Source organism: Pan paniscus, chromosome 5 (assembly GCF_029289425.2).
Source record: "Pan paniscus chromosome 5, NHGRI_mPanPan1-v2.0_pri, whole genome shotgun sequence".
NCBI classification, from domain to species: domain Eukaryota; kingdom Metazoa; phylum Chordata; class Mammalia; order Primates; family Hominidae; genus Pan; species Pan paniscus.
The window spans coordinates 149,825,049-149,847,963 of NC_073254.2; the positions used below are offsets into that span (position 1 = coordinate 149,825,049).

The 22,915-nt window shown below is 36.6% G+C and overlaps 1 protein-coding gene across 1 annotated transcript in view; it reads right to left on the bottom strand.

Moving 5' to 3' along the window:
• Nucleotides 1–6,742: 6,742 nt before the first annotated feature.
• Nucleotides 6,743–22,915, bottom strand: part of TMEM244 (transmembrane protein 244) — a 29,517-nt gene continuing 13,344 nt past the window's right edge. The window contains exons 2-5 of the mRNA XM_008952982.5: nt 21,214–21,299; nt 18,983–19,056; nt 8,935–9,060; nt 6,743–6,885 (exon numbers count right to left, since the gene is read on the bottom strand). Coding sequence (XP_008951230.1) covers nt 6,818–6,885; nt 8,935–9,060; nt 18,983–19,056; nt 21,214–21,299 — 354 coding nt within the window. The 3' untranslated portion in view covers nt 6,743–6,817. The remainder of the gene's footprint in view (nt 6,886–8,934; nt 9,061–18,982; nt 19,057–21,213; nt 21,300–22,915) is intronic.

Below are 22,915 nucleotides of genomic sequence, written 5' to 3' on the forward strand. Positions count from 1 at the left end.
CCTTTGTGGAAGAAATGCATTTTTAGGGCAAAAAGACTCAGGAAAAAAATCTAGGCAATGGCTTAGTTTAGTTTCTCATTTGGGTGGGTGTGTGTTTGAGGGAGTGTTACTTTCCTGTCCCTTTTCTTATGCTTATATTTTAGTTGTAACCATAATAGGCACTTATTTTATATCAGGAGATCCTTTAACTTATTAAAATGTGGTAAATATTTAATACAGTTACAAATACTTATCTCAGTTTACATCCAATTCAACAAGCATTTATTGAATAATAACGATATTTTTAAAAACATAGGACTGGTTATACAGAGCTATACCAACTTAACAAAATATGATCCCAATCGCTTAGACCCTTGCTACTCAAAGTATGGTCCAAGCACTGGCATTTCTTGGGAATTGTTAGAAATACAGAATCTTAGGCCCCAATTCCTGCCATGTGAACCAAGATCTGCATTGTAACAATATCCTCAGATAAATCAAATACACATTAAATTTTGAAAAGCACTGTGTTAGAAGACCACAGCCTAAAAAAGGGAAGTAATTTCATAAGAAATACTCTAACAGAGAACAAATACCAGAGGTCAATCAAAGAACATAATTCTGGCTTCAGGGATTCACAGTAGTTTTGAATCTGCCCCTTACTACGTTATACTTTCCACAAGATACATCAGCAGCTTCTAAAGCATGCCTCTGGTCAAATACATTTGAGAAACAGTGCATAATGTACACTATAGCTTAGAGATGGCTTGTTCATAATAGTAAGTTAAAGATTTTAGCCAGGCATGATGGCAGGTGCCTGTTGTCCCCGTTACTCAAGAGGCTGAGGCAGGAAGATTGCATGAGCCCGGGAGTTGGAGGCTGCAGTGAGCTTTGATTATACTACTGCACTCCAACCTGGGTAAAAAAGTGAGATCCTGTCTCAAAACAAATAAATAAACATTTGGAGAAATCCTGAAATAAATAAATCTGTTTTACTTAAACCCAGGATTTCACAAATAAACATGAAACTGTTTTTTCCTTTGCACAGCAATATTACATCGTTTAGAACCAGCCTTTTATGGAACACACTTTGAGAGACACTGCATGTTATGAGTTTGCAACGTTTTGCTTATGAAGTTTTTTACTAGAGTTGTTCTGCACTCCATTAGCTTTTTGTCTTTTTATGCTGAATATATTTAACCTTGAATATAAGTTTGAACAAATAATACAATTTAGCTCTGACACAATGTATGTAATATTATAGAAATTCTGAGGCAAATTAATTCAACTGTTCTATTAAAAATTATCCAGATCTGGATAGATAAAGTTGTCTTTGAACAAATAGTATGCTAAAGTCTGGCCTCCACATATCATTGAAATTAAGCCGGATCCTGCAAGTAAATGAAAGGGAAGTTTTGGTTAACTATCAATAATGAATAATTCATTAGTGAGATTATGAATAAGAACAATTGTCATGACTAAAATAATGTTTCTGAAACTGACATAGCATTTGAAATAGAATAGTTTATAGATTCAGCTAAGACAGGGTAGGTATATAGTCTGAGGATGGTAAATTGTTGCAATTTAAAACTTCCTTCAGGGAATAGGTGCATGGTTCTGTCAAATGATAGTAAGGAGTTCTTAAAACTCAGAAATCAAAGGCAATGGAGTCAAAGCACATGCCAAGGAATTCACGATTCTCAATTCTTTTAGCTCTTCAATCTGCCTTTTATTTGTGTTGTGGTTGTTTAGAATACATTTTTTTCTAAAGTGCTTTCCCTCTAATTATAAAAGGAAAGTGTGTCCACTAACCTGGGAAATATCTCAAGTATAGAAAATATATTTTAAAAAACAGAATCTCACCTCCCTGAGATTCTAAACTATTTGGTTTTATGAAAATGTCTTTAGTTCTGATTTCATTGGCCCAGTGATTCTTGTTTGTTTTAAAATATTGATCTGGCCTTACACAATTTTCATAAATCTGCTGTTCTTTGTGTGACAGTAACAGTATAACTCCCATAAAGGTAAAGTTTCCTGAGTTAAGAACTCTGACAGGACTGCACAACTTCCTCACACAAAGACACATGTCCAGAGTGAGACCATGAGATAGAGTTTCCCAAATGTGTAGCCACTGTTCTCTTACATTTAAATTTTTCACTCAAAGGAAAAAAAAAAAAAAAGCCTAACTCAAATGTCACACTGCAACTTTTTTTTTTTTTTTTTTTGAGATGGAGTCTTGCTCTGTTGCCCAGGCTGGAGTGCAGTGGCATGATCTCGGCTCACTGCAACCTCCGCCTCCTGGGTTTAAGTGATTCTCCTGCCTCAGCCCCCTGAGTAGCTAGGATTAGAGGTGCATGCCACCATGCCTGACTAATTTTTGTATTTTTAGTAGAGACGGATTTTGCCATGTTGGCCAGGCTGGTCTCGAACTCCTGACCTCAAGTGATCCACCTGCCTAGGCCTCCTGAAGTGCTGGGATTACAGGTGAGAGCCACCACGCCTGGCCACAGCAACTGTCTTCTCAGTAATCCAACCAAAATTATTGAACAAAAATAGTAATCCAACTCTTTTAGCAAATTGAATTGGCCATTCCATTATACCTAACTTGACTCTTCTTGGCATCAAGGTGGCATATGCCATGTGACTGAGCTGGCTAAGGCACGGTAAATTCTGTGATATTACAAATAAAATCCAAAAGTTGTAAGTTCTTATTTTTGGAGAGAAAACGTCATTTCACTTATGCTCATAGCATTTCTTTCAGTACCTTTTCTGATTTATTAAAAATTTACATCTGAAAGACATACAAAATAAAACCTCAGTACTTTCTACATGTGTTTTCTGTACACACTAAATAATAATGGAGGAAATTACACATCTAAGACTTAACAGACATGCAAGGTAATTGGAGAATTAAACTCTAGTGAAGGAGTCAATAAGTAACATAAATAATACTAGTACTCTAAACATATAATGTGACTAGATAGTGTGATCATTGTGGTCAATATCTGGCTTAAGCTAAACAAAAAGCTTTAGAAAAGTTCATTTTCACTTGGTTAATTTCCTTACTGGGTACATGGTTGATGAATTCAGTTCAATTTGTAAGAAAAAAATGTAATTTCTTCTTGTACAACTACCATAAAGACAGTGATGTCATACATGAAGAAAAGTGAAGGTGTCACAAATATATCCAGTGTATTATTCTCTGTAATTTTAGAATGATAAAGCTTTTGAAGTCTTTTGGTTTAATTACCTGACCCACATAAAAGTATTTCCCCCATCTTTATATATAAATATATATTTATATTATATAACTATTATGTAATATGCATATATTTATCATGTTATATATAATTATATACAACACACATATATATATAATTATTTACAACAGGCAATTGTCTACATCCTTTTGGGAGCCTCCCATGGTGAAGATTGAACAGCTTTCCTTGATAGTCCACTGGAGTATGTTCTCTGTCAGGACCCCAAATATACATTACAAATTTGTATAAGATACAAATATATAATATATATAATATATAATATACAAATTTGTGTAATATACAAATTATATCATTACATGCCAGGAAAATCTCTGCTCCTTAATTTTATCTCATTTAATTCTCTCCATACTGACACAACAAATATTTATTAATGCTCTGTTATGTGCCAGGCATGGCACTGAGGACTGAATATTTTATTATGGACATTTTAGCTCTTAAAAGATTTTTTTAACACTTAAAAATGAAAATTAAGCCATTCCATAATTTTCCTTTCAAAAGGTTAAGCAACGTTTGCTATTTTCCAGTTGAGTTTAGAAACAACTCCTTTGACCATTTGTATGTTCTTTCCCAAGTCATGTCTTGTATGTTTGCCTCTGTGTGCTTTGAAAGCAAAAGTCACAGAACTAGAAAGCAACAGGGAAGTCCTACTATGGCTTGTGATACTAACCGATCAGTCTATCTTCTTTTCCGTTTCTTTTTACTCTTCACATTGTCTAAATGGTGTTCTCATTTTCTGTAAGCTCTGCTCTTAACCCTGTATATTCTTTATTTTAGAGTGTGTACCCACTATAGAGGCAGTATCTATCACATCAGTGCAGTAGCAGCTTCAGGATTCTATGTAGAAGTGTCTCTGGGTGGCCATCTATGCTGAAGGAAAGGCTAGTTAGAGGACACACCTTAGTGACTCCGAAAATGCTCCTAAATTATCCAATTCTATAAGCTTCGGTTTTTACATTTGCTAAATTGGAAAACAATACTTATCTCACAGGACTGTAATAAAGGTTAGTGAGATAAATGCAATGTCCCTGGCTTATATTATGCATATCAATGAATGGTAAGTACTATTAATATTGTGTAGGCCATTAAAATTGAGAGGCAGTTCCAGAATATGTTTGGGTATGCATGCTGTTGTCAGAACAGATTGAAGATATTATATAAGATTATTGCCAAATCAATGAGTGATTTAAAAAAAGATTCTATGACCTTTATATTTGAAAGCCAGATGCAACAGATTTAGAACTAAACGGTTTTCATATTTGACAAATGTTGAAATCTGTTTAGAAGCATAGAAGTATCCAACTTTCCTTGACGTTAACTTTTGTTTACTTTTTTATTTTTTAGAGATGGGGTCTCACTCTGTTGCCCAGGCTGGAGTGCAGTGGTGTCATCATAGCTCACTGCAGCCTCAAACTCCTGGGCTCAAGAGATCCTCCCACCTCAGCCTCCCAGGTAGCTCGGATTACTGGCATGAGCCACCATGCCAGGCCTGTGTAGCAGTTTATTAACACAAATAACTGTTAATATTGAAATGTTCTGTTTCTCTCCTAAATTTCTAATTACTGTTACACAGTATGATTAAGGAAGAAAATAAGTAAAAGTGTGTGTAATCTTGTCTCCTGTATGTTTGCTATTTTGTATCTTGATTTTCCTATTTCGTAAAATAGAATTCTATGGAAAACATAATCCAATTTAGATTGGATTTCTTAAAAGTAAGACTGAGCTAAATGTGGTTGGCTACTTCAATTCTAGAAAATGATGATTTTAAAAAACAACAGGGGAGATTAAAGTTAGACACCTTGAAGAACTTCTCAATTGTTAAGAACTTGAAAATACTATAAAGACATAAAATTTATTGACTTTGTTTCAACTTATGGGTTGCATAAAGGAATAAAAAGGCTCAGAACAATGTCTGCGCTATTGCTGCTCCAAGTATGGTCTCTGGACTAGCAGTGCTGGCATAACCTGGGCCCTACCCAGACTCACTGCCTTTTTACAAGATCTTTAGGTGACTTGCACGCATTATGTACATTACAATTTGATAAATTCTGCTCTGAGATATACTTCTAGGCTCTTTGTATTACTGTGGGAAAAAAGCGTGGAGGCTAATTTATCTTTGTATATTCTTATGTTCCTAGTTCTTTACCTGGAAGCTCTTTTCATACTTTGCTAGTTTCAATACACACTCATTTTTGTTGTTGTTTCCCCTTCCTTCATCATAATTTTGTCTTCATTGAAGTATGGCTTGAGTCTTGACTATTTCACTTGAATTCTTCTACAGAGGGCAGTTCCCTCTAGTGATCTATAAATCAGGTTTCAACCTCTTTGTCCTACTGAAAATTCAACCTTTTGAGGATCCATAAATATTATGAGAGGGCTTATTTAGATAAGTTGTATACAATAAGAAGTTAGAGAAAATTGTGTCTTGGGACATAGGAATAAATAAAATATAGTCCCATAATAAGATGTGAGAACATGAAGCTTTGTGAATAGATGAGGAAATGTCAGAGAAGGAAAGAAGAGGAACTGTATTGTTTGGCATCAGTTCTTTTGTGTACCTGTAACTCATACTATTTCTGAGTCTACCCAGTTGGCCTGTTTTTACAGTAGAATCTTTGATGCACCCGTGGGCATATAATCAAGTGTGTATGTAGATTCCATTAAAAGTGCAAAAAAAAAACACACTTTTTAAAGAAAGTTATATCTATCTGCTCTAGTTTCGCTCCTCATGGAAACTCAGTCCTTATTTCCTACTATAATGGAAAAATGAGAGGGGAAGAAAGGGAGAAAAAACCGGTACAGATCAGTCTTGGAGGCAAGCTAAGAAAATCCATGGCTTGTTGAAGACTTTGCCAGAATATAGAGTCTTTACTGACTTTCACTCTGGCTCCTTTATTATTGACATCAACATCTGTCATTCCTCTATAAGCTCAAATTTTACCAAAAGGAGAAGTAGAGTATGCTATACTTTTTGTTTGTTTGTTTTGTTTTGTTTTGAGATGGAGTCTGCTCTGTCTCTGCCAGGCTGGAGTGCAGGGGTGCGATCTCGACTCAATGCAACCTCCACCTCCCAGGTTCAAGCAATTCTCCTGCCTCAGCCTCCTGAGTAGCTGGGATTACAGTTGCCCACGACCATGCCATGGCTAATTTTTGTATTTTTAGTAGACATGGAGTTTCACCATATTGACCAGGCTGGTCTCGAACTCCTGACATCAAGTGATCTGCCCGCCTTGGCCTCCCAAAGTGCTGGGATTACAGGCATGAGCCACCGCACTCAGCCACTATACTTCTTATATTTGTATTTACCGGATGTATTTTTGTTTCTAAATACATGTTAAGATGGCAGCTTCTCTCCCATGGATGGTATCGGGGTTGGCCTGAGAGTATATTTGGGCCAAAAGAGGCAACCAGTGGAGTCCATCTTCAGTAAAACTGTGTGTTTTTTAATTATCTTAGATATTATTATTATCTTAGAAAGACAATAATTGTAAAATCTATGAGAAAATAAAATATATTTCCACAGTTATTCTATTTAACATTATTTCTGTGCATTAGAGAATCTAAACAAGCAATTTCGATATACCTAAAGCAGCCCACCAATGTGATGTCAGGGGGAATTCCAACATAACTGCAATAGAAAAAAATGTTTAATTTCAAAACATGCGTTTTTATATTTTGCTCAAGGAGAAATACGTCTGTTTGGTCAAATTATATCCACTCAACAAGAGAAGGTTTATCCATGTTCATGAAATCAGGTAGCCCCAAGTTGTACTTCAGTCCTGGTCTAAAAGGTCATTTGTTAAGTCAAACCTTTACAACTCTTCTCCTAGAAATAATGCTATGAATTGTGAGGTTCTCAGGTCAGCTCCCAAAGTTGATTTTAAGTGATGATCCTCGGGCCATCCTGAATCCTCAATGCCTAGTTCCCTCAGGAATTCCAAACCACTTCACTCTGAAGTCACTTCTGTCCGGTAGTCATTTGTTAACATTTTCTAAGTGCCACATGTTAGATCATTAACTCATAACTTTTCTAGGTCCAGAACCTATAGCTCATTTCAACCCTGAGGATTGAACCAGCTATACTCCAAGCCCTTTTGCAAATATCAGTGGCTGTCTTGCAGAAAAAATTAAGCCCCAAAGTAAAATAGAGCACTTCAGAAGCAGAGTGATGGGGGCGGGGTGTCCAGTGATTGTTTGAGTTACTGAGGGAGGGTTTGTGTCTGTGGAAACTGATACTAGGTGATGAATATACAGGCATTCTCTAATAGCAGTGAAGCTAGGAAGTTGTAGTTCATTTGGAAATTGTGTGTTCTTCAGTTGGAGACAGATTGTACCTTTTTTTTTTTTTTTCTGAGACAGAGTCTTGCTCTGTTGCCCAAGTTGGAGTGCAATGGTGTGATCTCGGCTTACTGCAACCTCTGCCTCCTGGGTTCAAGAGTTCTCCCTGCCTCAGCCTCCCAAGTAACTGGGATTACAGGTGCCCACCACCATGCCTGGCTAATTTTTGTATTTTTAGTAGAGATGGGGTTTCACCACATTGGCCAGGCTGGTCTTCAACTCCTGACCTCAGGTGACCTGCCCACCTCAGCCTCCCAGAGTGCTGGGATTACTGGCGGAGACAGATTATACTATCAATAGATCAGGGCACTGAAAATATGACAGTGATTTATATGACAGTCATAAATAATAATAAACTTTGAATTATAACCTGTGGTTGGTTTTCACTCATATTTTGACTGACATGCTTTAAAAAAAAATAAGGCGGTATAGTAAGGGAGAAAATACGGTGGATGAGTAAATTTTGAGTGGATAGGTGAACAAATGGATGAAATATTCATTTACTGAGTAATTATTATCTGCTAGACACATGTCAGACAATTTCTCATTATCTAATTGAAACCTCATCAGGTTTCCCCCATTTTGTAGAGAAGGAAACTAATGTAAGAGATGTGACTTGTCCACAACTACCCACCTAGTAAAAGGTAGGACTGGAATTTGTATCTGTTTTCTTCTGGCTCCAAAAATCACAGGTAGAAATAAAAACCACTTAATCTAAGAACTGGTATTTATTTTAAAATAACTGTTGTTGGATAGGTGTCCGTGCATCCCCCGAGTCTTTGACAGTTTCTGCCCTCAGGGAAGGATTTTGGAGGAAAAATATGTCTTACAGGGCAAACCTTGCCCAGTTGGTGATAAGTTGAATGTGAAAGGGAAGCAGCTCTATTTCAGTTTAGTTCTGAATCAGATTGGATGTTGAAAAAGAAAAATGATGCAGGGAAAACCAGGGTAATACAAATAAAGTTTAGCTAATAATAGTATTATACCAATGTTAATTTATTAGTTTTGAAAATTGTGCTATGGTTATATGAAATGCTAACATTAGGGGAAGCTGAGTGAAGGGTACATGGGAACTCTCAGTTATATTTTTGTAACTTTTCTGTAACTCTAAAATTATTTCAAAATGAAACGCTTTTAAAAAAGTTAAAAAAACCTCCCTGAGAAGAGTGGTACAAAAAAATTTGGCTGGAAAGAGGGATGAAGACCTTTCATCTTCAGTTTTTATCATCTAGCTATCATACAAGAATATGCAGACAACAAAGTTCTACTCAGGAAGTGGTTTATGTCCAACATCTGTTTTAATACATTTTCCTTGTTTCTGTTATTTTATTCTGCTTACCAGTTGAAGTGATGGCAACATGAAGAATAGTGACTGAAATAGCATAATCCCAAACCCATTCTTCCACAACTGGAACAAAAAGCAATCCACAAACAAAGTAGGTGACCTCTGTTGAAACTAAAAGAACTGCAAATACAAGGAAGAATATAATTATTGAGGACTAGAGCAATGAACATTCTGAAATACAACTAGTAACAAGACCAGGAAAGCTTACTTTGAGAAGAAATTTTGGTAACAATTTTTTAAATGTTCCATTTCCTAACAATCCTCAAATTTGGATAAAACAATTAACATATTTTATCTTTTAACAATTTTAAGATTTATAGAAAACCACAATATATCATTTCTGTTTCACATTCTTTGTGTTTAACATTTTAGAAGTGAAATACAATAAAGAAGTGTTACAATATAACCAATATGTGCAAATCTGTAATTGGATTGCAAATCTCATTTTAAGATATATTAAAAACTAATGAAAAAATCCAGTTCTGAGTTTTAAGAAATGAAAAAAAATTAAACCAAATGTAAGAGTTTATTGAACTACAACGTTTGTCTGATACCAAGCACTGCCTAACTTGGAAATGAGTTCCTTTGTGTTTTTGTAATAAAATGGTTCGTTCAGATCGTCACTTGGGAAACATAACTGATAACCATGGATGAAAGAAAGTCTCATAAATGACAGGTATGGATGGAGACACCCTTCTAAATCCACTGGTAGTGACAGAGTAGTTTACCTGAACACGTATAAAGAGCTAGATATTTACAGGTGAGAACCACAAATCTCTAAGAGCCCTGAACACGTGATGGGTCAATCTTTTGCCTCTTGTCTTTGATATGGATCTTTAAGACTAGCATGTTTTCAAAAGAGAGATCCATCAGACTTTAAAGTGACAAATATATGTGATATACCACCAAGGTCCCTTTGTAAATGATACCACTTTCCATAAAAATTACCTTTCTTTCCTCTTAAAACACAGAAAATAAGTGATATGTTCATATAATTCAGGAATAAATAAATCTAAGCAGACAAACTCTATATTTTTCAAAGCAAAAAATAAAATAATCACCTTATGTCCTACTGTGCAGAAGTAATTTATTATCCAGCAAGCCAGTGATTGCAGTCGGTAAGCGAGGCACCAAGGAAGCATGCCCCAGGTGCAATCTTTTTAAAGGCCTCACACATATTCCTCTTCAATTCTATTTAATTTAACTTAACAGGTTTCAAAAGTTAAATACAGAATTCATACTAACTCCTTTTCTATTGCACAGGAATTCCTTTGATCAGTGGAGATCAGTTCAGCATGCCCTGCCACCTAATATCCAGGAAAGAACTGTCCTGTTGTGTCATATTGACACCATCTCTTTCCATCACATTTCATTCCTCCCTCCCCTACTGGTTTACAGAATCACGACATTATTGTAGGGAAACAGAGATGCCTCTTTTGTTGGCATTTAGAGATTTTATAGGTTAACTTGCAGCTGCTTGGAGATAGTGATTTTAGTCTTGTACAAGCTGCATTCATGTATATTAATAGAGAATACTTATGCTTTGTTCATGATAGGAAAGAAAGCATGACTTAAAAGAAGTAATACAAAATTTGAAGTCAAGATAACAGCATTCTAGTCTCGCTTTTACAGCATAACAGTCATAAGACCTTGTCTGGGCACTGTGGTTCACACCTGTAATTCCAGCACTTTGGGAGGCCGAGGTGGGAGCATCACTTGAAGCTAGGAGTTCAAGGCCACCCTGGGCAATATAGCAAGACTCTGTCTCTAGAAGAAATTGAAAAAAACTTAGCCTGGCTACTCAGGAGGTAGAGATGGGAGGATCTCTTGAGTGCAGGAGTTTAAAGTTACAATGAGCTATGATCATGCCACTGCACTGCGCTCGAGACTGGGTGACAGAGTGAATCTCTGTCTCTTAAAAAAAAAAAAGAGAGAGTTATGGAGTCACTTCCAAGATGGCTGAATAGGAACAGCTCTTGTCTGCAGCTCCCAGTGAGATCGACACAGAAGATGGGTGATTTCTGCATTTCCAATTAAGGTACCTTGTTCATCTCATTGGGACTGGTTGGACAGTGGGTGCAGCCCATGGAGGGCGAGCTGAAGCAGGGCAGGGTGTTGCCTCACCCGGGAAGCACAAGGGGTGGGGCAATTTCCCTTTCCTAGCTAAGGGAAGCCATGACAGACTGTATCTGGAGAAACAGTGCACTCCTGACAAAATACTGCACTATTCCCATAGTCTTAGCAACCGTCAGACCAGGAGATACCCTCCCATGACTGGCTCGGCAGGTCTCACACCCACGGAGCCTTGCTCACTGCTAGTGCAGCAGTCTGAGATAGACCTGCGATGCTGCATCTTGATGTGGAGAGGGGCGTCTGCCGTTGCTGGGCTTGAGTAGCTCACAGTGTAAACAAAGAGGCCTGGAAGCACGAACTGGGTGGAGCACACCACAGCTCAGCAAGGCCTACTGCCTCTATAGATTCTACCTCTGGGGGTAGGGCATAGTAGAACAAAAGGCAGCAGTCAGCTTCTGCAGACTTAAACGTCCCTGTCTGACAGCTCTGAAGAGAGCAGTTGTTCTCTCAGCACAGCATTCGAGCTCCGAGAACAGACAGACTGCCTCCTCAAATGAGTCCCTGACCACCATGTAGCCTGACTGGGAAACACCTCCCAGTAGGGGCCGACAGACACCTCAAACAGGCAGGTGCCCCTCTGGGATGAAGCTTCCAGAGGAAGGATCAGGCAGCAATATTTGCTGTTCTGCAGCCTCCACTGGTGATACCTAGGCAAACAGGGTCTGGAGTGGACCTCCAGCAAACCCCAACAGATCTGCAGCTGAGGGGTCTGACTGTTAGAGGGAAAACTAACAAACAGAAAAAAATAGCATCAAGATCAACAAAAAGGACATCCACATCAAAACCCCATCTCTAGGTCACCAACATCAAAGACCAAAGGTAGATAAAACCACAAAGATGGGGAGAAACCAGAGAAGAAAAGCTGAAAATTTTAAAAAACAGAGCACCTCTTCTCCTCCAAAGGATCACAGCTCCTCGCCAGCGAGGGAACAAAACTGGATGGAGAATGAGTTTGACGAGTTGACAGAAGTAGGCTTCAGAAACCTACTTGGTAATAACAAACTTCTCCGAGCTAAAGGAGCATCTTCTAACCCATTGCAAGGAAGCTAAAAACCTTGAAAAAAGATTAGATGAATGGCTAACTAGAATAAACAGTGTGGAGATGATGTTAAATGACCTGATGGAGCTGAAAACCATGGAATGAGAACTTTGTGATGCATGCATAAGCTTCAATAGGTAATTCCATCAAGTGGAAGAAAGGATATCAGTGACTGAAGATCAAATTAATGAAATAAAGCGAGAAGACAAGATTAGAGAAAAAAGAGTGAAAAGAAATGAACAAAGCCTCCAAGAAATATAGGACTGTGTGAAAAGACCAAATATACATTTGGTGGGTGTACCTGAAAGTGATGGGGAGAATGGAACCAAGTTAGAAAACACTCTTCAGGATATCATCCAGGAGAACTTCCCTAACCTAGCAAGGCAGGCCAACATTCAAATTCAGAAAATAGAGAGACACCACAAAGATACTCTTCGAGAAGAGCAATTCGAAGACATATAATTGTCAGATTCGCCAAGGTTGAAATGAGGGAAAAAATGTTAAGGGCAGCCAGAGAGAAAGGTTGGGTTACCCACAAAGGGAAGCCCATCAGACTAACAGTGGATCTCTTGGCAGAAACAATACAAACCAGAAAAGAGTGGGGGCCAATATTCAACATTCTTAAAGAAAAGAATTTTCAACCCAGAATTTCATATCCAGTCAAACTAAGCTTCATAAGTGAAGGAGAAATAAAATCCTTTACAGACAAGCAAATGCTGAGAGATTTTGTCACCACCAGGCCTGCCTTACAAGAGCTACTAAAGGAAGCACTAAACATGGAAAGGAACAACAGGTACTAGCCACTGCAAAAACATGCCAAATGGTAAAGACTTTAGATGCTATGAAGAAACTGCATCAATTAACAGGCAAAATAACCAGCTGACATAATAATGACAGGATTAAATTCAAACATAACAGTATTAACCTTAAATGTAAATAGGCTAAAAGCCCCAATTAAAATATACAGACTGGCAAATTGGATAAAGAGTCAAGACCCATCAGTGTGCTGTATTCAAGAGACCCATCTCATGTGCAAAGATGCACATAGGCTCAAAATAAAGGGATGGAGGAAGATCTACCAAGCAAATGGAAAGCAAAAAAAGCAGGTTACAGTCTTAGTCTCTGATACAACAGACTTTAAACCAACAAAGATCAAAAGAGACAAAGAAGGCCACTGCATAATGCTAAAGGGATCAATTCAACAAGAAGAGCTAACCATCCTAAATTTATATGCACCCAATATAGGAGCATTCAGATTAATAAAGCAAGTCCTTAGGGACCTACAAAGAGACTTAGACTCCCACACAATAATAATGGGAGACTTTAACACCCCACTGTCAATATTAGACAGATCAACAAGACAGAAGGTTAACAAGGATATCCAGGATTTGAACTCAGCTCTGCACCAGGCAGACCTAATAGACATCTACAGAATTCTACACCCCAAATCAATGGAATATACATTCTTCTCAGCACCACATCACACTTATTCTAAAATTCACCACATAATTGGTAGTAAAACACTCCTCAGCAAATGTAAAAGAACAGAAATCACAACAAACTGTCTCTCAGACTGATCTCTCAGATCACAGTGCAATCAAATTAGAACTCAGGATTAAGAAACTCACTCAAAACCTCACAACTACATGGAAACTGAGCAACCTGCTCCGGAATGACTACTGGGTACATAACAAAATGAAGGCAGAAATAAAGATGTTCTTTGAAACCAATGAGAACAAAGACACAATGTATCAGAATCTCTGGGACACATTTAAAGCAGTATGTAGAGGGAAATTTATAGCACTAAATGCCCACAAGAGAAAGCAGGAAAGAGCTAAAATTGACACCCTAACATCACAATTAAAAATAGAGAAGCAAGAGCAAAAAAATTCAAAAGCTAGCAGAAGGCAAGAAATAACCAAGATCAGAGCAGAACTGAAGGAGATAGAGACACAAAAACCCTTCAAAAAAATCAATGAATCCAGGAGCTGGTTATTTGAGAAGATCAACAAAATAGACCACTAGCAAGACTAATAAAAAAGAAAAGAGAGAAGAATCAAATAGATGCAATAAAAAATGAGAAGGGGGATATCACCACCAATTGCACAGAAATACAAACTACCATCAGAGAATATTATAAACCCCTCTATGCAAATAAACTAGAAAATCTAGAAGAAATGGATAAATTCCTGGACACATACACCCTCCCAAGACTAAATCAGGAAGAAGTTGAATCTCTGAATAGACCAATAACAGGTTCTGAAATTGAGGAAATAATTAATGGCCTATCAACTAAAAAAAGTCCAGGACCAGATGGATTCACAGCCAAATTCTACCAGAGGTACAAAGAGGAGCTGGTACCATTCCTTCTGAAAGTATTCCAATCAATAGAAAAGAGAGAATCCTCCCTAACTCATTTCATGAAGCTAGCATCATCCTGATACCAAAGCCTGGTAGAGACACAACAGAAAAGGAGAACGTCAAGCCAATATTTCTGATGAACATCAACGCAAAAATCCTCAGTAAAATACTGTCAAACCGAATCCAGCAGCACATAAAAAAGTTTATCGACCATGAACAAGTTGGTTTCATCCCTGGGATGCAAGGCTGGTTCAACATATTCAAATCAATAAACGTAATCCATCATGTAAACAGAACCAATGCCAAAAACCACATGATTGTCTCAATAGATGCAGAGAAGGCCTTCAACAAAATTCAACAGCCCTTCATGCTAAAAACTCTCAATAAACTAGGTATTGATGGAACGTATCTCAAAATAAAAAGAGCTATTTATGACAAACCCACAGCCAATGTCATACTGAATGGGCAAAAACTGGAAGCATTCCCTTTGAAAACTGGCACAAGAAAAGGATGCCCTCTCTCAGCACTCCTATTCAACATAATGTTGGAAGTTCTGGCCAGGGCAATCAGGCAAGAGAAAGAAATAAAGCGTATTCAATTAGGAAAAGAGGAAGTCAAATTATCTCTGTTTGCAGATGACATGATTGTATATTTAGAAAACCCCATCGTCTCAGCCCAAAGTCTCCTTAAGCTGATAAGCAACTTCAGCAAAGTCTCAGGATACAAAATCAACATGGAAAAATCACAAGCATTCCTATACACAAATAATAGACAAACAGAGAGCCAAAACATGAGTGAACTCCCATTCACAATTGCTACAAAGATAATAAAATACCTAGGAATCCAACTTACAAGGAATTGTGAAGGACCTCTTCAAGGGGAACTACAAACCACTGCTCAACGAAATAAAAGAGGACACAAACAAATGGAAGAACATTCCATGCTCATGAATAGGAAGAATCAGTATCATGAAAATGACTATACTGCCCAAAGTAATTTATAGATTCAATGCCATCCCCATCAAGCTACCAATGACTTTCTTCACAGAATTGGAAAAAGCTAAAGTTCATATGGAACCAAAAAAGAGCCCACATAGCCAAGACAATCCTAAGCAAAAAGAACAAAGCTGGAGGCATCACGCTACCTGACTTCAAACTATGCTACACAGCTACAGTAACCAAAACAGCATGGTACTGATACCAAAACAGATATATAGACCAATGGAGCAGAACGGAGGCCTCAAGAATAACACCACACATCTACAACCATGTGATCTTTGACAAACATGACAAAAACAAGAAATGGGGAAAGGATTCCCTATTTAATAAATGGTGCTGGGAAAACTGGCTAGCCATATGCAGAAAACTGAAACTGGATGCCTTTCCTACACCATAAACAAAAATTAACTCAAGATGGATAAAGACTTAAATGTAAGACCTAACACCATAAAAACCCTAGAAGAAAACCTAGGCAATATCATTTAGGAGATAGTCATGGGCAAAGACTTCATGACTAAAACCCCAAAAGCAATGGCAACAAGAGCTGAAAGAGACAAATGGGATCTAATTAAACTAAAGAGCTTCTGCACAGCAAAAGAAACTATCATCAGAGTGAACAGGCAACCTACAGAATGGGAGAAAATTTTTACAATCTGTCCATCTGACAAGGCTAATATCCAGAATCTACAAAGAACTTAAACAAATTTACAAGAAAAAAAACCCCATCAAAAAATGGGCAAAGTATATGAACAGACACTTCTCAAAACAAGATGCTTATGCCACCAACAGACATATGAACAAATGCTCATCATCACTGGTCATCAGAGAAATGCAAATCAAAACCACAATGAGATACCATCTCATGCCAGTTAGAATGGCGATCATTAAAAAGTCAGGAAACAACAGATGCTGGAGAGGATGTGGAGCAATAGGAACACTTTTACACTGTTGGTGGGAGTGTAAACTAGTTCAACCATTGTGGAAGACTGTGTGGCGATCCCTCAAGGATCTAGAACTAGAAATACCATTTGACCCACCAATCCCATTACTGGGCATATACCCAAAGAATTATAAATCTTTCTATGATATAGACACATGCACACATATGTTTATTGTGGCACTATTCACATAGCAAACACTTGGAACCAACCCAAATGTCCATCAGTAATAGACTGGATTAAGAAAATGTGGCACATATACACCATGGAACTCTATGCATCCATAAAAAAGGACGAGTTCATGTCCTTTGTAGGGACATGGATGAAGCTGGAAACCATTATTCTAAGCAAACTATCACAAGAACAGAAAACCAAACACCACATGTTCTCACTCATAGGTGGGAGTTAAACAAAGAACACCTGGACACAGGGCGAGGAACATCACACACTGGGTCCGGTCGGGGGGTGGGGGGGTAGGGGGCTTGGGGTGGATAGCATTAGGAGAAATATCTAATGTAAATGACGAGTTGATGGGTGCAGCAAACCAACATGGCACAGGTATACCTATTTAACAAACCTGCACATTGTGCCCATGTACCCTGGAACTTAAAATATAATAATAATAATAAAGAGTTATAAGGTGTTGAGCAAGATTTTAACTTTCAGGTCAGTCTGTTTTCTTCTGCATAAATTGGAATATGGAGTATTATTTATCTCAAAAAAATTGTTGGGAGGATTTTAATGTAAAATGAAAGGAATTTGCAAACTATTCTCTGCGATGCAAAGGAAAGATATTAGTAATTGGAATGTTTTAACTGGACTCACACTTTCCAGTGTCCTTGCTAAAACTGATCTCCTGGGTGACAAAATTATTGAAACCTACACAAAACCTGACCATAATAAATACATGCCAAAGTCTCTGAGATTACTCTTATATTTTATTAATATCTCTGAGATTAGACAGGTATAGATTCTCACAGCAACAACTTTGAAGAGTTATGACATTTATCTCCCCAAACCCAAAATTAAAGATCTAATACGCTAAGGTTTTATTGATATCTTTGTACAAATGTTTGTGTTTCATGAGAGGAAAGGACGACTGTAAACTCTGCCAACCATTTTGGAGATCTTCGCTAATCCCTGCTATGTAAAAGTTCATCACTAATCTCTGCTATGAAAAAACATAGCCTTCTCCCATAAGCCTGTGATATTGCCCTTTCTTTATTGACTGACCCAAAGACTAGAATTAAATAATGACAGTTGAGTGTTCAATCTCTCCCTCTACCCAAAACACACACATGGCCCATACTTGACTCTTTACTGGGACTATTTTCTTTTTAATCATTTGTGGATAGTGTTGGCAAAAACTAGGGAAGTGCCTGAAAGAAAGTTAAGATAAATCTTAGACCTCTTGTATCTCAGAATCAAAGTATCTTGTTCTCACATATGCTTTGCTATCCAAAATTGAATCAATAATGGCACCAAACAAGGCTGTACTAAAGTTTTTTATTTGAATTCAGTAACTCTAACTGACCAAGTTTCCTATACAAATTATAGTAGAAATCCCGTTTCATTGGCCTCCAGCAATTTTTCTATATTTGCATATTTGTACCCCAAAAATATTCTCCAGTGGTTTTCTAAAGAATTGTATTGTTTAAGGAATTGACAGTACATTAAAAAACAAGAATAGGGAAAAACTTAACAAATATTAAGAGTAATTACTGTATACAGAATGTAAGTATGCGATTTATTTTATTTTTCTCCTTTCTGCTTGTAGATATTTTCTAAGCTTTCATTAATTAATATGTTTTATGATAGAAAACATTCAAATTTTACTTTTCTGAAGATGGGGCAAACTCACCATGAAGCGCCCCCAAACAAGAATGTTTTACATATATTCAAGGTACATAGGTGTGAAGGTTTACAAACATACTAGATATTAATTAATAACTATTCAACAAAAATGCCAAATTTAAAAGAGAGAAATTTTGCCTTAGTGTATTCTTTCTTATTGTTTTTCTTCTGCAGCAAGTTCTATACTATTTTGGGAAGAAAAATAAAACCAAGCAGAAATGTACAAAGTAGAGAACGAAAGTTCTCTGTCATCCCAGATGGGAGATAACAGTTTGTTGCATAATTCTCCAGACTTCTTATCACTGACACCACGTATTTTACTTTATGCTACAAAAATGAAATTATATTATATGAACTCTTTTGCTGTATTTAATTTTCTATTTTATATCTCACAAATATTTTTCTACATCAGCACATTAAGTCATTATTCTTCCTTTTCTTTAAAAATAATCAACAAAAATTTACCCCCAATACAATGAAATGAAAATTTATATAGGAATTCTCATTCTTTTTCTCCACTTCTTCCATATTACTCCACCTCCATGGAATAACAACTTTAAAATTTTTGATGGCACTTTTCCTAACTAATTTTTGAAATCAGATAAAATACATAGATGACTGCGAGACAGGCCTGATATTTAAATTTTTTTTATTAAAAAATTTATTTTTAGTGGCATTTAGTTCACTAATTGATAAGAATTTAAAATTAAAACAATTACCTTTATAGTTTATGTTGAGCCATGAGGGATTTGTTTTGAAATCAAATGGTGCCAGGACATTCAACTCATGCACCCTAAAGATGTTATAAATGAAAACAGTTTACTCTGAATGAGGCAGTTCATAACTGCACATCGAAGTGACACACATTACCATTTTCATACAAGGATAAGCTATGCGATTTACCCACATTGTGGCACATTTCAAAACTGGCTGGAATGTGAAGGAATCAGCAATGAAGATAATAATCTCTATAGAATCTTTTTCTGACTCAAACATCTCACTCTTCTTGCTAGAATTACAAGTTGTGGTAACAGTTACAGCAAAATTTCAGATCAGTCATTAGGTGAGAGGGTATAAAGGTAACAAGGGACAAGGCAATGTCTAGTTACGAAATGTAAACTCACTTCATGACCAAACCAGTAGTTCTTCAGATGTAAAATAGGTTCACCTAAATGGTGCTATAACATATTTTTTAACATTAAGTGAGCTACTGTAGCAGTTAGAATAAATTAATTAAATGCTAAATACATCTCATCATGGATATATTTTTGAAATGTAATGTTGAAAAAAGTTACAAAATGACACCTATTATATGATACCATTTGTATAAAAAAAACCTGCTAAGCAGAAAAAAATGAAGTGAGCTAAAAAGAGTTTTTAAAAACTGGCTGACTTGGATGACAGCCAAATAACATTTTGTCCACCTTGTCGTCTTTGTCCAATTAAGTTCCACTTTGTCCACCAAGTGGACTTAATTTTATTTGATGTCTCAGCTAGAATCTTGATAGTTCCTGCCATCAAACATGGAAGGAGAACGTAATACCATGGAGACAGCGCAGGCTTGAAAAACAACAAGATACAGGTTCTAATCCTGGTGGTGCTATAACCGTGCACTTGGGCAAGTCACCTAACCTCTCTGGGCTCGAATTTGCTAACTATAAATTGAAGAGATTAATCTCTGAGTTCCCTTCCTGTTCTAAAATCTGAGTCTATTAAAGCATGCAGCTGGACTTTATACTATACCCAAGTTTGTATTCGTGTGCAGCTGGCCAACCAGTTAGCTGCCTCCTGAAGCTTTAAGGTCTAATTACTTCAAATTCCTCACCTCTGACTCATGTTAACTACAAACCCTTAAAATCCCGTGCTCAGAGAATCCTAGAGAGTCTTGCCTTCTCCTTGCCCCAGGCATAGCCTCACCGTCTCCAGTCCCAGGGAGGAGGCTGAGGCTGCATGTGAGCGCCAGATACTTCCTCCGTGGGCTTGCCTGCAAGCATGCTGAATAACATTCTTTCCATTGCAAACATTGGTATCATTATTTTTTGATAGTTGCATATTGGTATTAATTCGCATATTGAAATAGAATTCCTTGCTTGCACAATAAAATTAAATTGTGTAAGCACTCAATTTCTAAGAAATCATTTGTAAATATACATAATGTATCTCAAGGCAACCAATATATTGGCAGCCAAAATCTGTAGAGACAAAATTCAACCATAGCAAGACAAAAAATTACCTGAAAAACAATGTTTTACACTTACATAAAAATGATACCATTAAAATACATGTATTATCCCATTTTGTCCTCATAATAACTCCTTTTTGGATGATTCCATTTGACAAATGAAGGCATTGAAATAGGAGATACACTGTCGTTTGGTCAAGATGATTCAGAAAGTTAGTAAGAACTTGGGTCAGATTGTAGGTCTCTTGCCTCCCAAAAGCTATTTCCAATATAACAGAAATTATTTAAATTGGATGTGGATGATCTTTAAGCTCCTTTCTTGTTCAAACCTTCTCTGATTCAATACCAGACCAGGGAGTAATGGGTTCACTTTCTTTCCATGAGCATCCTCAGAAGAGGTAAGAGAAACAGTCCTAAATGATTCTATCCACTTCATTTCATGATTGTTACTTTTATCATTTTCAGATAGAACATTTGCCTATTTTTACTTAAATAATGAAAGCAGGCTGGATGCAGTGGCTCATGCCTGCAATCCTAGCATTTTGGGAGACCAAGGCAGGAGGATCATTCAAGGCCAGGGATTCAAGACCAGCCTAGGCAACATAGCGAGACCTTGTCTCTACCAAAAATAAAAAATAAATAAAAGTAAGAAACTATGTCTTTAAAAAAATCCTCTAATCCATAAAGACGTATGAAATGTTAAATATAAACATATTTCCTATTCAATGTTAGCTTTTTAATTCTGTTTGAAGACAATGTGCTACTTACTCAAACATCACGCAGCCCATGCTCAGGGACACATAGTACACAGTGTAGAAAAGAATGACACATAGAAGAAACTTCTGCAAAACAACCTGTGGAGAAAACAGGCATGAGGTCCAAGAGCCTGGGATTTTTCACATGGTCTTTGGTAACTAGTTTGACAAAAGATGATGAATGATTACTAGATAGTGTTGGCTAGCCTTGTATTGCTTAAGGACCCATGGAATGGGAATGACTTCAAAGTGCCCATCTTGGAGCTTCTTTAGCGGTATAATTTTCTTAAGAGTCATGTGTCTTTGGATTTGGTTTATTCTTCCTACCATGTATTGAAATCAATTAGTTTTTCTTTTAATTTGAGCATTAATAGCCTCTAGATATTTCTAGATGATTGCTTTCATTTCAATCCAAAATAAGATGAATAATATATAGCCTCTATATTAGTATGTATTTTCAACCATTAAACTTTTCTTATTTCTGTTAATATTAAACTTCAAATAACATTTTAATTTTTTAATACATTCACTTACTATAAAATTTTCCTTGTATAATCCAAACATGAGGATTGTACTACATACCCAGAAAACCTACAAATAGTAAATCTGTGTAAGACATTTGGAACTATCTTTTTAATTAAATTATAATTTGTGAGACAATATATTTGTTGACAAATTTTATATAGAGATACACTTACTTTTCCTGACAAATTTATAAAACCCTACATATTAAAAAGTGTTGCTGCCTGAAGAGGTTACCATCTTACACATTTGCACCAAGAATTAATGCAATATACAAATCCATATCTCTTACCCTCCATTCACTGGAACAAACTTCCTAAATGCCAATATTTGTATTTTAACTTGACAAAATGATTCTAAACCTCAGCTGTAATAATAATATAATCTTGCCAATTATAATAATAATGGCAAGAACCACCGTTACTTTTGCACCAACCTATAGAAAGATGAGAACAGGTAAATTCCTAATAATATTAACAAAAAACCCACATACTAACACAATAATTAAACCTCTATGCAAGAATTTACAGAGCAATTTGGTAAAACACAATAGATGGCCCTGAAATGGACTCTTCCACAGCTGAGACCTAAGAAAGAAGCACTGCAGATTAATGAGAATCAGAAAGATTATTTGACAAATGGTGCTGTGAAAATAGTCTAACTTCTAAACAAAAAAATCCCATTAGATTCCAGTCTTGTACCAGACACCGCAATAAATTTCAAGGGGATTAAAGGCTTAAATGCCAAGGAATAGGTTGGGAGAAAATATTTGTAATATATATCACAGGAAAAGGATTGATATCTGTAATATATAAACTCACACAAATGTTAGAAAAAGACAAACCAATAGAAAAATGGACAAAGTATATAAATAGGCAATTCACATGAAGAAACACTTAAAAAGCCAATAAAAATAAAAAATGTGCCAAACTTCACTGTTAACCTTTTCAAAGATATCCTTATGACTATAATAAAGGTCCCAGCATTTCACATGAGAAGTGCTCAGTTTACTCAGTTTATTCTTGTATTTTAGAATCTTAAAGCCATGTTTGCTTAGCCCACACTCCAACACCTTAGGATTATTATTAATTTTACTTGAATGACCAATTCACCAAACTGACCACATATTTTCACTTGCCTAGGTACGGAAGGAGTCCACAGCTAGAGGCAAGAGGAGAAGGTAGTTAGCAGAG